The sequence below is a fragment of the Salmo salar genome, chromosome ssa10, assembly GCF_905237065.1.
Source record: "Salmo salar chromosome ssa10, Ssal_v3.1, whole genome shotgun sequence".
In the NCBI taxonomy this organism is placed as follows: domain Eukaryota; kingdom Metazoa; phylum Chordata; class Actinopteri; order Salmoniformes; family Salmonidae; genus Salmo; species Salmo salar.
In genome coordinates, this window is record NC_059451.1 from 103539018 (window position 1) to 103557424 (window position 18407).

At 41.6% G+C, this 18407-nt stretch overlaps 1 protein-coding gene across 2 annotated transcripts in view; it reads right to left on the reverse strand.

Annotated features, from left to right (window-relative positions):
- The window catches only part of LOC106561425 (early endosome antigen 1), a 46183-nt gene extending 29463 nt beyond the window's left edge, over positions 1-16720 (reverse strand). The window contains exons 1-6 of one of the 2 annotated variants that reach the window (XM_014125388.2): positions 16561-16720; positions 7244-7321; positions 6992-7104; positions 1488-1542; positions 1332-1397; positions 1088-1127 (exon numbers count right to left, since the gene is read on the reverse strand). In XM_014125388.2, coding sequence (XP_013980863.1) covers positions 1088-1127; positions 1332-1397; positions 1488-1542; positions 6992-7104; positions 7244-7321; positions 16561-16584 — 376 coding nt within the window. In that variant the 5' untranslated portion in view covers positions 16585-16720. The remainder of the gene's footprint in view (positions 1-1087; positions 1128-1331; positions 1398-1487; positions 1543-6991; positions 7105-7243; positions 7322-16560) is intronic. The other variant, XM_014125389.2, reaches the window with a different exon arrangement.
- Positions 16721-18407: the final 1687 nt, after the last annotated feature.

Sequence of the window (18407 nt, forward strand, 5' to 3'; positions counted from 1 at the left end):
GCAGAACACGCATTCCTGTCTTGAAGGAAATCACGCACAGAACGAGCAGTATAGCTGGTGGCATTGTCATGCTGGAGGGTCATGTCAGGATGAGCCTGCAGGAAGGGTACCACATGAGGGAAGAGGATGTCTTCCCTGTAACGCACAGCATTGAGATTGCCTGCAATGACAACAAGCTCAGTCCGATGATGCTGTGACACACCGCCCCAGACCTTGACGGACCCTCCACCTCCAAATCAATCCCGCTCCTTTGACGATAAAGGCGAATCCGACCATCACCCCTGGTGAGACAAAACCGCGACTCGTCAGTGAAGAGCACTTTTTGCCAGTCCTGTCTGGTCCAGAGACTGAGGGTTTGTGCCCATAGGTGACGTTGTTGCCGGTGATGTCTGGTGAAGACCTGCCTTACAACAGGCCTACAAGCCCTCAGTCCAGCCTCTCTCAGTCTATTGCGGACAGTCTGAACACTGATGGAGGGATTGTGCGTTCCTGGTGTAACTCGGGCAGTTGTTGTTGCCATCCTGTACCTGTCCCGCAGGTGTGATGTTCGGATGTACCGATCCTATGCAGGTGTTGTTACACGTGGTCTGCCACTGCGAGGACGATCAGCTGTCTGTCCTGTCTTAGGCGTCTCACAGTATAGACATTGCAATGTATTGCCCTGGCCACATCTGCAGTCCTCATGCCTCCTTGCAGCATGCCTAAGGCACATTCACACAGATGAAGAGGGACCCTGGGCATCTTTCCTTTGGTGTTTTTAGAGTCAGTAGAAAGGCCTCTTTAGTGTCCTAAGTTTTCATAACTGTGACCTTAATTGCCTACCGTCTGTAAGATGTTAGTGTCTTAACGACCGTTCCACAGGTGCATGTTCATTACTTGTTTATGGTTCATTGAACAAGCATGGGAAACAGTGTTTAAACCCTTTAGAATGAAGATCTGTGAAGTTATTTGGATTTTTATTAATTTTCTTTGAAAGACAGGGTCCTGAAAAAGAGATGTTTCTTTTTTTGCTGAGTTTAGAACTTCTCTGTTTCGGTAAGGTTTTCTTCTGTTTGTGGCTTAATGAACATGATCTTAAATCACTCACCGGAATCCTCTGAGCCTGGCTGGCCGTCATTATGTTGACCCTGAAACGAGAGGAACACTGATATGTCCATACCAGCTAAGCAGTGTATCACACATAAGAATTGCTTAATTGTCAAAATGTCATCTCCCTCAGGTATTCTGGTAAGATGAGAGAAGCCATGAAAAATGAATATTCAAATGTTTAATTTCTACGGGAGTGGCTATAATGAGATATCATTTGATAGTAGACATCTTAGAGGAATTACTTGCTTCAGGTGTCCTTGCACTTTGTCCAGCTCCTTCTTCAGCTCGCCAGAGAACCATCGCTCCTCCTGACAGATACACACGCGTTACGCAGTGAAGAGCAATAAACCTAAAATTCTCTATAGGCCTAATCTCTCCCCAAAAATGTATGATGGTACCTTGAGCGAGGTCTGCAGTTCTTGCAACTCTTGCCGGAGAAGAATAAAGTCTTCCCTGGAGGAGGAAAGGAGAAGGACATTCACCTGAAATGTTTACTATTATTCTGAAGGTATACTGGACATTTTGTAATTACAGTACAAGATCGAAAAGAAGTTAATAATCATGATTATGATAGGAGCTACAGTTGAAGTCGGAAGTTTACATACACTTAGGTTGGAGTAATTAAAACTCGTTTTTCAACCAAATTTCTTATTAACAAACTATAGTTTTGGCAAGTCGGTTAGGACATCTACTGTGTGCATGACACAAGTAACTGTTCCAACAATTGTTTACAGATTGTTTCACTTAATCACAATTCCAGTGGGTCAGAAGTTTACATACACTAAGTTGACTGTGCCTTTAAACAGCTTGGGAAATTCCAGAAATTGATGTCATGGCTTTAGAAGCTTTTGATAGGCTAATTGACATCATTTGAGTCAATTGGAGGTGTACCTGTGGATGTGTTTCAAGGCCTACCTTCAAACTCAGTGCATCTTTGCTTGACATCATGGGAAAATCTAAAGAAATCAGCCAAGACCTCAGAAGAAAAAAAATGTAGACCTCCACAAGTCTGGTTCATCCTTGGGAGCAATTTCCAGATGCCTGAAGGTACCACATTCATCTGTACAAACAATAGTACGCAAGTATAAACACCATGGGTCCACGCAGCCATCACACCGCTCAGGAAGGAGACGAGTTCTGTCTCCTAGAGATAAACGTACTTTGGCGCGAAAAGTGAAAATCAATCCCAGAACAACAGCAAAGGACCTTGTGAAGATGCTGGAGGAAACGGGTACAAAAGTATCTATATCCACAGTAAAACGAGTCCTATATCGACATAACCTGAAAGGCCGCTCAGCAAGGAAGAAGCCACTGCTCCAGAAACACCATAAAAAAGCAAGACTACGGTTTGGAACTGCACACGGGGAGAAAGATCGTACTTTTTGGAGAAATGTCCACTGGTCTGATGAAACAAAAATAGAACTGTTTGGCCATAATGACCATCGTTATGTTTGGAGGAAATAGGGGTAAGCTCGCAAGCTGAAGAACACCATCTCAACCGTGAAGCACGGGGGTGGCAGCATCATGCAAAAACAATCATTTTCATCTCTTGCCATCGATTTTCAAGTAGACTCAAGTCAAAACTGTAACTAGGCCACTGTCTTCTTGGTATAAGCAACTCTAGTGTAGATTTGGCCTTGTGTTTTAGGTCATTGTCCCACTGAAAGGTGAATTAATCTCCCAGTGTCTGGTGGAAAGCAGGTTTTCCTGTAGGATCCTGTAGGATTTTGCCTGTGCTTAGCTCCATTACGTTTATTTTTTATCCTGAAAAACTCCCCTGTCCTAAATGATTACAAGCATACCATAATATGATGCAGCCCTCACTTTGCTTGAAAATATGGAGTGATGTATTTTACTGGATTTGCCCCAAACATAACACTTTGTAATCAGGACAAATTTGATCGCTTTGCCACATTTCTTTGCAGTACTACTTTAGTGCCTTGTTGCATGTTTTGGAATATTTTTATTCTGTAGAGGCTTAAAGTCATCATTGGCCTCATGATGAAATCCATGAGCGGTTTCCTTCCTCTCCGGCAACTGAGTTAGGAAGGGTGCCTGTAACTTTGTAGGGACTGAGTGCATTGATACACCATCCAAAGTGTAATTATGCTCAAAGGGCTATTCAATGTCTGTTTCTTTTCTACCAATAGGACAGAGAATTGTTTGTCTTCTTATGAAGCCTTGTTGGGGTCCAATAAAACCTAAGTTACACCAGCTTCCCTTTTTTCCTCCTTGAGCTGGACAAGCTCTTCAACCAGGTATCATCCTCAATTTCACACTTAAGGTCAATTTGCCATATTGTTTGTTCTGAGGTTTTTACAGTCTTTACTCTTCAGATGATAAATACTGAGTACAAAAATGGCTGCTTTATTTTCAGGTAATTCCAAATACTCAGCTATTGGGTTATTTCCTGGATTTGTTTTTAGTTGGTTAAAACATTCTCTCAATTGTAAATATTTCCAGAAATATCCTGTCTCCCACATCATATTTTTGTACCAAATCTGAGTATGACATTAATATATCTTCATTGTACAGATCACATATAGTTTGAATTCCTTTCATTAGCCACTGTTTCCAGTACAGAGACTTCTTTCCTAGCCGTAGCCTAGGATTGTGTAACAATGACGAGTATCCATGTTTTAGATTCCACATATCTTGTGTACTGTTCTCCACATCTCTTTTGAGTGTAACAAAATTGGGTTGCGAGTTTCAACAGACCTCTCCCCTATAAGACTGTGACAGAGTATCAACAGGGGTGAAATGATAACTTAGTTCCCATTCTATTGTTATGCAATCCAAGCCAGCATCCCTTTTGCCCCAACGATTCGCCAATTTAGCCAGTTCAAATGATAAATTGTACAATTTAACATCTGGTAAAGCGAAGCCTCCTACATCCCTTGGTGAGCACACAATCTTCCGATTAATCAATTTTTTCCCCCTATCCCACAAAAAGTATTTAGTTAATTTGTCATATTGTTTAAAATACCAGTCGAGAATATTCATAGGTAACATTGAAGACATAATTAAAATATTGGGACCACAACCATTTTAATCACATTGATATTTCCCCATAAAGAAAGTTTAATATTTTCAATTTTTTCTAAATCTTTACTAGTAGTGGCTCAGAATTTAGTCCCATCACTTCCTCCAAATTTGAGCTCAACTTAATACCCAAATATTTCATCCCATTAGGAACCCATTTGAAATTAAATAGGGTTAGGTTCCAGAGTAACATATGGCATTAATTGGCATTGCTTCCGACTTATTCCAATAAATTTTGTTGCCCGACATACTAGAATATGATTCAATACAGTTAAGTAATCAGGATCAGAGACCAGCAGTAGAATATAATCTGCATACATAAGCAGGTTGTGTCATTTGCCTCCTCCATGTACACCCCTAACTTATGGATCTGTTCTTATCATTGTCGCAAGAGGCTATAAAACTATGGTAAACAGGAGGGGAGAGCGAGCAACCCTGCCTTGTGCCTCTAGAAAGACAAAAAAAGGAGACATAATTCCATTTGTAAATACTGTTGCTTTAGGATTGGAATAGAGGACTCCTATACATTTACAAAAGTCAGGTCCAAAACCAGGGAGAGAAAAGAGAAAAGCCCACTCTACCCTATCAAATACCTTCTCAGCATCTAAAGAGACAGCAGCGGTAGGAACTATATTTGAGCGGTTTAACCACATGAGATGTAAGAGCTTCCTCACATTATCAGTTCAGGTCCTGTTCTTAATAAATCTTACTTGGTCACTATGTATAATATTAGGTAGTGCCTTCTCTAAGCGTATCGCAAGGGTCTTAGTAAGAATCTTACAATTCACATTAAGGAGGCTGATAGCTCTAAAATTCCCAGGTTCTGTAGTATCTCTATCCTTCTTAGGAATCAGTGATATCAAAGCCTCATTAAAGGTGTCCGGAAGGGAGCAATTTTTAAATGCCTCCTGGTAAACCACTGTCAATACAGGTACAAGAACATCAATATACTTTTTATAGTATTCTACAGGAATTCCATTTAGACCAGGTGGTTTCCCTGCTTTCATAGATACAGTAAGATGGTGTCTCTAACCTCCTCTTCTGTTATAGTACAGTCCAGGTCCTCTACCTGGCTATCTGATAATCTAGGTAATTATATACCAGACAAAAAAGTATCCATATCTATAGGGCTTGCTGAAAAGGAGGATGTATATAAATCTTCATAAAAATGTTGAAACACACTGTCACCATCTTACTGCCCATCTTAATTGCTGGAATTACATTAGAAGTGTTCTACATTTTTAGTTGTCTTGCTAGTAGCCTGCCTATCTTCTCACTTCCCTTATAAAACCTGGTTCTAAGTCTAAACAGCGCATATTCAGCCTTTTTGTTATACATTTAGTGCAACTGAAAGGTCAATTTGCAGGCAGTTTGAAATGTGCTATTTGTGAAATGTCTTGTGAAATGTCATCACCGCCTGGTATTGCAACTGCTCGGCATCTGACCGTAAGGCGCTACAGAGGGTAGTGCATACGGCCCAGTACATCACTGGTGCCAAGCTTCCTGCCATCCAGGACCTATATACTAGGCGGTGTCAGAGGAAAGATTTTTTTTTTAAATGTCAAATACTCCAATCACCCAAGTCATAGACTGTTCTCTCTGCTACCGCACAGCAAGCGGTACCGGAGTGCCAAGTCAAGGACCAAAAGTCTCCTTAACAGCTTCTACCCCTAAGCCATAAGACTGCTGAACAAAAAAAATCTAATGGCCACCCGGGTTATTTTACATTGACACCACACCCCCCCCCCAAAAAAAATGTACACTGCTGCTACTCGCTGTTTATTATCTATGCATAGTCACTTTACCCCTACCTACATTAACAAATTACCACGACTAACCTGTACCCCCGCATGTTGACTCGGTACCCCCTGTATACAGCCTTGACATTGTTATTTTATTGCGTTACTTTTCTCTTTCTTGAACTGCAATGTTGGTTAAGGGCTTGTAAGTAAGTACTCGGCGCATGTGACAAATAGTTTGTTTTGCTTTTGCAGCGGCTAATGCGGATCCTAATAAATACCAAAAATACCAAGAGGACAGCACAACTAAGTATTGTGGCGGATGAATCAGAATTAGTTGGGTAACATAGATAATTAAGATGTTTTATTTGCATAATATGCTTATGTGAGATACTTGTCATTAGAATGTATCCATTTGGATAATGAATGTTGGCAGTTGCACTTTTCCCTTAGCTGGGGCTCAGTCACTTCGGGCGCAGAGAGGGGAGAGGTCAGGCTTGTCTTTCACATATCCCTGGTGCTATGCAGAATATCAGGAAGGGAGGAGGACAGAATGGAACATTGTCTATATATGTGTGTGTGTCTTACTGAGGATGGGCCTCTATGAGATAGCACTGAAAGAGGAGATTTATGATGTCTTTGGGTAATAAAGCCTAAAGAGCATTCCAGAGAACATGGAGCTAATGGTTCTGTTCTATACCGTACCAGGGAGAGACGGTTCCAGTTTGGAGTAGGAGAACCAGACACTGGTCTATACAATGAAAACTGTTGACACAGCAGTTGCTGTCTGCTATGTTTTATAGATATCTTTCATACAAAACTTAACCTTGTGACCCATTCTATGTATCTGTTGTTCGTCTTGTACGTTGAGAGGGGTGTATCTTGGCTATAAAATATCTTTGTACTTTTGTGTAGACACTTTTCAATGGTTCATTAGAGATAGCGCATCATTGAAAGTCAAGGGCTTTTGCAAAGCTCTTATTATTAAAGATGTAGTTTAAGTATAACTCTGACTGGTGTGTGAAGTTTGTAACTCTCCTCATTTGGTAATGCAGAAATTAGCCACCACAGTATCCTTATAGTGTGCTACAGTAAAGCCAGGAAGAAGACAGTGGTCTTACCGGCCAGGGCCCATGTGGGAGGGCTGGTCTCCTGAATCGTGGTACAGTTCATAGTGCTTAAACAGCTCCTCTGCGGAGTTGTGGGACTTCATGCACTGGGGACAGATGAATCCCTGCACACAGACATAGGCTAGACATGATCAGACTACGGGATACAGGATAGGGATCATGGCCCCACAACTAAAACATTCAGTGGTACAGTAGGCAATACGGTCCATCAGGTGAGTTACACAAGTAAGAGACACGTGTTACCTCGGAGGTCTGGTCATTGTTGAGGTCTGCACTGGGCTGGTCTGACTCAGAGTTCTGGGAGCCTCCTTTCCCAGGAGTCTGTGGGAGGGAGAGAAGACAAAGGAGGGAGGTGACATAGTCAAATTAAAATGAGTCACAGCAGTGGACATCCTGTTAAGCCATCCATTCACTGAAACCCAAACAAGTAGCGTTGGCATGTAATGGGTATTGAAGAACAGCTCTGTGAGATACAATTTTAACACAGCGCCCATAACTGGCTGAGAGACTTCCGTTTTTCAACTGTTAAAATAATTTATGTGGGGCTGCATCACAAGGGAGTGTGTCTGAGTCAGAGAGAGAGAGAGAGAGAGAGCGACAGAGCTAAGCTTTACCTGCACTTGGCACTTTCTAGTGTCACCTCAGGACACAGAGGGCTGAAACAGCACGTCCCTTAGCCTCTCTAGGGTAGGGGGCAGTATTTTCACATCCGGATAAAAAACGTACCCGATTTAATCTGGTTATTACTACTGCCCAGAAACTAGAATATGCATATAATTGTTTGATTTGGATAGAAAACACCCTAAAGTTTCTAAAACTGTTTGAATGGTGTCTGTGAGTATAACAGAACTCATATGGCAGGCAAAAACCTGAGAAGATTCTGTACAGGAAGTGCCCTGTCTGACCATTCCTTGGGCTTCTTGACTCTTTTTATTAAAAACTTAGGATCTTTGCTGTAACGTGACACTTCCTGAGGCTCCCATAGGCTCTCAGAAGGCACCAGAACGTTGAATGATGACTTTGCAGCCCATGGCTGAAAAACAGTAGCGCATTTGGTAAGTGGTCGATCTGAGAACAATGAGACGGGCACACGCATGCACGTGAATAGTCCATTTTAGATTTTGAGTCTTTGAACGGAAAGGACGTCTCCCGGTCGGAATATTATCGCTTTTTTACGAGAAAAAAAATCGCATAAAAATTGATTTTAAACAGCGTTTGACATGCTTCGAAGTACGGTAATGGAATATTTTGAATTTTTTTGTCACGATACGTGTCCGCGCGTCATCGTTCCGATAGTGTCTTGAACGCAAGAACAAAACAGAGGATATTTGAACATAACTATGGATTATTTTGAACCAAAACAACATTTGTGGATGAAGTAGAAGTCCTGGGAGTGCATTCTGACGAAGAACAGCAAAGGTAATCCAATTTTTCTTATAGTAAATCTGAGTTTGGTGAGTGCCAAACTTGGTGGGTGTCAAAATAGCTAGCCTGTGATGGCGAGCTATCTACTCAGAATATTGCAAAATATGCTTTTGCCGAAAAGCTATTTTAAAATCGGACACCACGATTGCATAAAGGAGTTCTGTATCTATAATTCTTAAAACAATTGTTATGTTTTTTGTGAACGTTTATCGTGAGTAATTTAGTAAATTCACCGGAAGTTTGCGGTGGGTATGCTAGTTCTTAACGTCACATGCTAATGTAAAAAGCTGTTTTTTGATATAAATATGCATGTATTGTATAACATAATGTCCTAGGAGTGTCATCTGATGAAGATCATCAAAGGTTAGTGCTGTATTTAGCTGTGGTTTTGGTTTTTGTGACATTATATGCTAGCTTGAAAAATGGGTGTCTGATTATTTCTGTCTGGGTACTCTGCTGACATAATCTAATGTTTTGCTTTCGTTGTAAAGCCTTTTTGAAATCGGACAGTGTGGTTAGATTAACGAGAGTCTTGTCTTTAAAATGGTGTAAAATAGTTATATGTTTGAGAAATTGAAGTAATAGCATTTCTAAGGTATTTGAATATCGCGCCACGGGATTCCACTGGCTGTTGAGTAGGTGGGACGATTTTGTCCCACATACCCTAGAGGTTAACAGGAGTGCTACTCCTTACACACAAAGATGAATGAATCACTCTGTTTGGAGGAGGTTAAAGTACTTGTAATAGTCTATATCTAAGGAGTCCAAAAGCACAACTCGAAGCAGTAGGCTAGGCCTACTAGGCTAGATTTGGGCTACTTTCTTACTGTCTGACTAATTGTCAACATTGAGTGTAGAGAAGTAATTCAGTTCACATGATGATGATTAACCAAAAGAACAAAGCAGTGTAATCTTCAACTATGCATGGAATTTAGGGAATCATTTATTTTGGTTAGCTATGGTGGGTGGGTTTGTGCTATCTCCTGCAGCTCTATAGTGCCACTGCAGAGTCTGTGACCGAATTATTGGACATAATATACTCTACAGGAATATCAAAGTTCCAGTGGGATATCTGCTACTTTTAGAGTTATGATCCAATTTGTAAGAATGAACAGAGTGAATGTAAAATTGTTTTCAAAATGGTCACCCTCTGCTGGTGATTTGAAGGATGTGCAATGACAAGTAAATGGGAGAGCCGTGACTGATTAGCCTACATTGCCTACTATGCCAATTTCTCTGTTTAAAATGGGCCATAACTTTAAAAGTAGCAGAGATCCCACTTTGGAACTTTGATATGCCCGTAGAGTTAAGTTCAACAATATATAGAAACATTTACCAAATCGTAAATAGTATATTTTCAATATTCAAATTTATCTATTTTTCAATATTCATAAATTAACATAAGACAATAGTTATTGAAGAACAAAAAAATCCTACTCATATTTCAGAGCAAGTATGACACCAATTTTTTTTATGGCACCTACAGATGAAACATTATGGAGTCTTAAAGGAAGCCTGGGTAAGGCAAAAATGGCATGTATATAATATGCCATTTTTTAAAATTATTTCTCAATTGTGCTTTTAGGTATAAATGTAAAATATAAGCAAACAATCCTTCCTCCAAAGGAACATTCTATGGATTACATACATTTCCTGAAAATCATGGTATTAAAAATGCATTATGCCAAAATCGCTCCACCATTTTCTGGTTGCTAATATTTCAATAGTTCCCCTAATTTCAGTTTGTGAGATAAAACAAGCAAGTATAGTGTAGAGCAGACGAGCAATGCGCAACTAAAAATGTGATTCTATATATATATATATATATATATATAAAGTACCAGACTCATACTTATCCACCACACATTAGCCTTTTCTAGGTTCTGTAGGCTCCAATATCATTCTCAAAGCAAAGCCAACAGATGCCTTGACTAACGTGACAGTACAGTTACTTCAAAGCAGAACAAGACTCCTCTGCCCCTAGCAACATGTCAGATGAGATAGCAAAAGCTCAGGTTGCCCAGGCCGGCGGAGATACAATCTTCGGCAAAATCATTCGCAAGGAGATTCCTGCAAAAATATTATTTGAAGATGAACACACACACACTACTCAGGCGAGAAAACCGCCATATATACACTTCACATTTTCAAACAGCACATTTATATTTTCCAACGGGGCTATACATTTGGGTGAGGTTTTTTTCCTCGCCTGAGTAGCCTCGTTTCACTGCCAAAAATAAAATGAACACATCTAGTGTTCAGCAAAATAACAACACAATGTCAAATACTCCTAACCAACCTGCCCTCAAATACACCTCTGCTGTTTTCAACCAAGATCTCAGCGATCACTGCCTCATTGCCTGCATTCGTAAATGGGTCTGCGGTCAAACGACCACCCCTTGTCACTGTCAAACGCTCCCTAAAACACTTCAGCGAGCAGGCCTTTCTAATCGACCTGGCCGGGGTATCCTGGAATGATATTGACCTCATCCCGTCAGTAGAGGATGCCTGCATATTCTTTAAAAGTGCCTTTGGCACCATCTTAAATAAGCATGCCCCATTCAAAAAAAATGTAGAACCAGGAAGAGATAAAGCTCTTGGTTCACTCCAGACGTGACTGCCCTTGAGCAGCACAAAAACATCCTGTGGCGTTCTGCATTAACATCGAATAGCCCCTGTGATATGCACATTTTCAGGGAAGTTAGGAACCAATATACACAGGCAGTTAAGAAAGCTAAGGCTAGCTTTTTCAAACAGAAATTTGCATCCTGTAGCACATAATCAAAAAAGTTCTGGGACACTGAAGTCCAGGGAGAATAAGAGCACCTCCTGCCAGCTGCCCACTGCACTGAGGCTAGGAAACACTGTCACCACCAATAAATCCACTATAATTGAGAATTTCAATAAGCATTTTTCTACGGCTGGCCATGCTTTCCACCTGGCTACCCCTACCCCGATCAACTGCCCGGCACCCCCCACAGCAACTCACCAAAGCCTCCCCGTTTCTCCTTCACCCAAATCCAAATGGCTGATGTTCTGAAAGACCTGCAAAATCTGGACCCATAGAAATCAGCCGAGCTAGACAATCTGGACCCTCTCTAAAATTATCTGCCGAAATTGTTGCAACCCCTATTACTAGCCTGTTCAACCTCTCTTTCGTATCGTCTGAGATTACCAAAGATTGGAAAGCTGCCGCGATCATCCCCCTCTTCAAAGGTGGAGACACTAGACCCAAACTGCTACAGAACTATATCTATCCTACCCTACCTTTTCTAAGGTCTTCAAAAGCCAAGTTAACAACCAGATTAATGACCATTTTGAATCCCACCGTACCTTCTCCGCTATGCAATCTGGTTTCAGAGCTGGTCATGGGTGCACCTCAGCCACACTCAAGGTCAAACAATATCATAACCGCCATCGATAAGAGACATTACTGTGCAGCCGTATTCATCAACGTGGCCAAGGCTTTCGACTCTGTCAATCACCACATTCTTATTGGCAGACCAAACACCCTTGGTTTCTCAAATGACTGCCTCACCTGGTTCACCAACTACTTCTCTGATAGAGTTCAGTGTGTCAAATCGGAGGGCCTGTTGTCTGGACCTCTGGCAGTCTATGGGGGTGCCACAGGGTTCAATTCTTGGGTCGACTCGCTTCTCTGTATACATCAATAATGTCACTCTTGCTGCTGGTGATTCTCTGATCCACCTTTACGCAGACGACACCATTCTGAATACTTCTGGCCCTTCTTCGACAAACTAACCTCCAGATGAGCTTCAATGCCATACAACTGTCCTTCCGTTGCCTCCAACTGCTATTAAATGCAAGTAAAACTAAATGCATGCTCTTCAACCGATCGCTGCCCGCACCCGCCCGACTAGCATCACTACTCTGGACGGTTCTGACTTAGGTATTTGTAGTTGTCCACACATTCTAGGTGTCTGGTTAGACTGTAAACTCTCCTTCCAGACTCACATTAAGCATCTCCAATCTAAAATTTAATCTAGAATCGGCTTCCTATATCGCAACAAAGCATCCTTCACTCATGCTGCCAAACACACCCTCGTAAAACTGACCATGCTACCGATCCTCGACTTCGGCGATGTCATCTACAAAATAGCCTCCAACACTCTAATCAACAAATTGGATGCAGTCTATCACAGTGCCATCCGTTTTGTTACCAAAGCCTCATATACTACCCACCATTGCGACCTGTACGGTCTCGTTGGCTGGGTCTCGTTGGCTGGCCCTCGCTTCATACTCGTCGCCAAACCCACTGGCTCCAGGTCATCTACAAGTCTCTGCTAGGTAAAGCCCCGCCTTATCTCAGCTCACTGGTCACCATAGCAGCACCCACCCGTAGCACGTGCTCTAGTCACCCCCAAAGCCAATTCCTACTTTGGCCACCTTTCTTTCCCGTTCTCTGCTGCCAATGACTGGAACGAACTGCAAAAATCACTGAAGCTGGAGACACATATCTCCCTCATTAGCTTTAAGCACCAGCTGTCAGAGCAGCTCACAGCACCTGTACATAGCCCATCTGTAATATAGCCCATCCAACTACCTCATCCCCATAATGTATTTATTTATCTTGCTCCTTTGCACCCCAGTATCTCTACTTGCACATTTATCTTCTGCACATCAATCACTCCAGTGTTTAATTGGTATATTGTAATTACTTCGCCACCATGGCCTATTTTATTTATTGCTACCTCCCTTATCTTACCTCTATTGCACTCACTGTATATAGATTTTTTTTCTACTGTATGTTTGTTTATTCCATGTGTAACTGTGTTATTGTATGTGTCAAACTGCTTTGCTTTATTCTTGGCCAGGTTGCAGTTGTAAATGAGAACTTGTTCTCAACTAGCCTACCTGGTTAAATAAAGGTGTAATAAAACATAATTATAATTAACATCCAATCACATTAAATGTTACTCTCTCGCGGGAAACCTTCACTCTTGCGCAAACATTTAGAAACAAAACATGATAATTAAAAAAATTTTGGAGCGAGAATAAAGACGACTTTCGAGTAGTAAAACATGTATAAAAGAAAGAGATACCATTAATTAGAAGGGGCTAGAAGCATCTTATATGGTGAGCTACCGAGTGGCTAGGACAGGCAAGCCCCATACTATTGTGGAGGACATAATTCTTCCTGCTGCCACGGATATGGCTGGGACAATGCTGGGGGAAAAGGCACAAAACTATACAGACAATGCCATCAAACAACACTGTTTCATGACGCATCAGTGACATGGCAGGAGATGTTCTGAAACAATTAGTGCTTCACATACAAGCCAGTGAATTCTATGCATTACAGCTGGATGAGTCAACAGATCTGGCAGGCCTGGCACAGGTCCTGGTATATGTCCAAAATGTTTATGGGGGGGTCAATTAAGGAAGACATCCTCTTCTGCAAACCACTGGAAACCAGGACAACATGACAGGATATTTTTTAAGTATTGGACAGCTTTGTGACATCAAATGGACTTTGATGGTCAAGATGTGTTGGTATCTGTACTGATAGTGCAAAAGCCATGACAGGGAGACATAGTGGAGTGGTAACGCGCGTGCAAGCAGTTGCTCCCGATGCCCCTTGGGTACACTGCAGCATCCACCGAGAGGCTCTTGCTGCCAAGGGAATGCCTGACAGCTTGAAAGACGTTTAGGAGACAACAGTGAAAATGGTTAACTTTGTTAAAGCAAGGCCCCTGAACGCAAGTGTATTTTCTGCGTTATGCAATGATATGGGCAGCGACCATGTAACGCTTTTACAATGGGAAAAGTATTGACAAGTTTTTTTAAATTGAGAGACGAGCTTAAAGTTCTCTTTACTGACCGCTTGCATGATGACGAGTTTCTCACACGACTGGCCTATCTGGGTGATGTTTTTTCTAGCCTGAATGATCTGAATCTAGGATTACAGGGACTCTCCACAACTATATTCAATGTGCGGGACAAAATTGAGGCTATGATTAAGAAGTTGGAGCTCTTTTCTGTCTGCATTAACACGGACACCACACAGGTCTTTCCATCATTGTATGATTTGTGTGCAAATGAACTCAAGCTTACGGACAATGTCAAATGTGATATAGCGAAGCACCTGAGTGAGCTGGGTGCGCAATTACGCAGATACTTTCCTGAAAATGCACGACACAAACAACTGGATTCGTTATCCCTGTCATGCCCTGCCTCCAGTCCACTTACCCATATCTGAACAAGAGAGCCTCATCGAAATTGCAACAAGCGGTTCTGAGAAAATTGAATTTAATCAGAAGCCACTGCCAGATTTCTGGATTGGGCTGCTCTGAGTATCCTCCCTTGGCAAATCGCACTGTTAAGACACTGATGCCCTTTGCAACCACATACCAATGTGAGAGTGGATTCTCGACCCTCACTAGCATGAAAACTAAATACAGGCACAGACTGTGTGTGGAAAATGATTTAAGACTGAGACCCTCTCCAATACAACCCAACATTGCAGAGTTATGTGCATCCTTTCAAGCACACCCTTCTCATTAACTTGTGGTGAGTAATTCACCATTTTTGATGAACAAATACGTTTTTATATGTAAGATGACTAAATAAAAAGCAAATTATTGATTATTATTATTGTATTATTATTTGTGCCCAGGTCCTATCAGAGCTCTGTTACTTCCCACGAGTCGGGTTGTGACAAAAACTCACTCATTCTTATGTTCAATAAATGTATTGTATAGTGTGTGTGTGGCAGGCTTACAATGATGGCAAAAAACAACATTTGAGAGTGTGCTGACCCTGGTGCAGCTGGAGGTTGAATGTTTGAAGGGATACAGCACTATAAAACGTTTGGGAACCACTGGCGTTGAGGATCATTGTACCATCTAAAGATCTGAAATATATTTTCCATAACCAAAAATATTGTATTTTCGTTTGTTTGAAGCTGGTGTACAAAAACGAAAGTAAAATATGAAAAACGAAACTTAAAAACGGGAAACACAAAGAACAGATGTACAACTTCTTAGACTTGCTTTCAATGATTATGACAGATCTATAACTCACATTTCTATGAGAATGTTGTCAGGTCACCCAAAAATGTACATATTGCATCTTAAATTCTTTTTATCCTGGTTTCAAGAGGAATTTTCAATTTCCACAGGGGAAAGGGAAAATCGACCTAATGTGAAATGAAAGTGAAATGCTGGAGGTGACAGAATGGCCGGCCAAAACTGTTGTGGTGACTAACAAGTAGGCTAAATATATGTACTGAATGAATGTGTATCTGTGGTTTAGCATGAACAACGAGCTGTTCACGAACACCTGACTGTTCTGCTGACCACTGCAACCGCGATCATGCAACAGGAAGTGTTGGGATGGGGCTAACGTTTACAACACTCCATAGCTTTGATTTCCCCAGTGTACCTAACTATCTCATGTTTTGGTGGCAAGCATGTACAGGACAAAGAATTGGCGAAAGAAAGGAGTACGTAAACTGTCAATGTCTTATGACACATAATTTGGCCTTGATTCAGCAGCACACAATAACAGCTGGCCTTTGAGTGCCTGATATAGCCATGTAACGTTATAAGCCATTCATTGCTTGCATGTTTGTTAGCAAGCTAACTAGCTACTCGCACACCGGTGACACCGCTAACCAACGATCGTGGACAAATGAAGATGTCTCACTCAACCCGTTTACCAAAAGGTCACAGTTCCAGTCTACTTAAGGGGTGTCGTTTGATAGGTAATTGTTCTAAAGTTACCATTTGAGAGAACAAATTAGCTAGCCATGCCCATGGGCATCCTCCAAAAAGCTTAGCTAGGTAGCTGTAACGTTAGCTACTAGCCGGGCATTTTGCGTAACGTTAGCTAGCTAGCTACATTTTAACATTAGCCATGCGCCAAACTATCTGAGCTAGTAGGCACATTGTACCAACCATATATTCATCTCTACGGTACCAACACACTAGCTGTCTACTACTGTTCAAACTGACTGTAGTTTATATACGTGGACATTTGATGCTAGCTAGGCCCGTTTTGTTGTGTCGGCCTGACTGGCTTGACAGACACAGAGCGCAGGCCTGTGCAACACAAGGAAAGCGACTTGGTATCATATAAACTGTACGCCTGCCGCTTTGATTCTGGAATCTTACCATTTGAAGTATCCGTCTAAGCATGCTCGATATCGATTGATGTTTGACTGTAAAATGAAATACGAGTAATGTTCCAAGGGAAAAGTTTACGCCCGTTGTTGGTTCTCGGAAAACCTGACCAACCCCGCTGCTTCTGGGGCGGGGCAGAGCTCAGTCTGAAGTAAGGGCTACATTCAAGACATTTAATTGTTTTCAAACGTTGGATAGCCGGTGACTTTACTGTATTTGAGAGGGCAACAGGACCCAATCATAGAGATAGTTGGAGGACTAAACTTGGATATAACCCATTTTAGCAAGTACATTGCAGTTGAGGGATTTCACCATTTTAAAGTATTCAACTGGGTGGGGATTTATTTGGGTTGGGAGCGATCAGCCAATCATCAGAGCATTGTCTTCTTCTTCTTCAAATTGGGTGTTATGGTTTGGAAATGGCTTTAAGCTACAGTATATCATCGCCATAGTGGCCAGAATAAATGACACACAAGATTTGGTTCACAACTCCAGCACTGTAAATCACCTATATTAGCTTTACACTTTTTTTCAAACACAAAAGAAGAAGAAAATTGACTACTTTAAAATGGAGCCTCAATGGTGCTGTCACAGACACCATAATGGCACAGATACAAAGATGAGACCTTTTTCTATCTGTATGGGCTCCATTGACATACTAATGTGTGCATGCTTTTGTTATATCCAAGTTCTAACACCTGATTCAATCAATTGGCTCAGGCTTTATTTTCAAAGGATCTTTTTTTACAATTTCAGTAGCAAACATTGGGAGGTTAAATTTTTTTAAATTTTTTTTATTTCACCTTTCTTTAACCAGGTAGGCTACTTGAGAACAAGTTCTCATTTGCAACTGCGACCTGGCCAAGATAAAGCATAGCAATTCGACACATACAACAACACAGAGTTACACATGGAATAAACAAAACATACAGTCAATAATACAGTAGAACAAAAGAAAACAAAAAGTCTATATACAGTGAGTGCAAATGAGGTAAGTTAAGGCAATAAATAGGCCATGGTGGCGAAGTAATTACAATATAGCAATTAAACACTGGAATGGTAGATGTGCAGAAGATGAATGTGCAAGTAGAGATACTGGGGTGCTAAGAAGCAAGATAAATAAATAAATACAGTATGGTGATGAGGTAGTTGGATGGGTTATTTACAGATGGACTATGTACAGGTGCAGTGATCTGTGAGCTGCTCTGACAGCTGGTGCTTAAAGCTAGTGAGGGAGATATGAGTCTCCAGCTTCAGAGATTTTTCCAGTTCGTTCCAGTCATTGGCAGCAGAGAACTGGAAGGAAAGGCGGCCAAAGGAGGAATTGGCTTTGGGGGTGACCAGTGAGATATACCTGCTGGAGCGCGTGCTACGAGTGGATTCTGCTATGGTGACCAGTGAGCTGAAATAAGGCGGGGCTTTACCTAGCAGAGACTTGTAGATAACCTGTAACCAGTGGGTTTGGCGACGAGTATGAAGCGAGGGCCAACCAACGAGAGCGTACAGGTCGCAATGGTGGGTAGTGTATGGGGCTTTGGTGACAAAACGGATGGTACTGTGATAGACTGCATCCAGTTTGTTGAGTAGAGTGTTGGAGGCTATTTTATAGATGACATCACCGAAGTCGAGGATCGGTAGGATGGTCAGTTTTACGAGGGTGTGGTTGGCAGCATGAGTGAAGGATGCTTTGTTGCGATATAGGAAGCCGATTCTAGATTTAATTTTGGATTGGAGATGCTTAATGTGAGTCTGGAAGGAGAGTTTACAGTCTAACCAGACACCTAGGTATTTGTAGTTGTCCACGTATTCCAAGTCAGAGCCATCCAGAGTAGTGATGC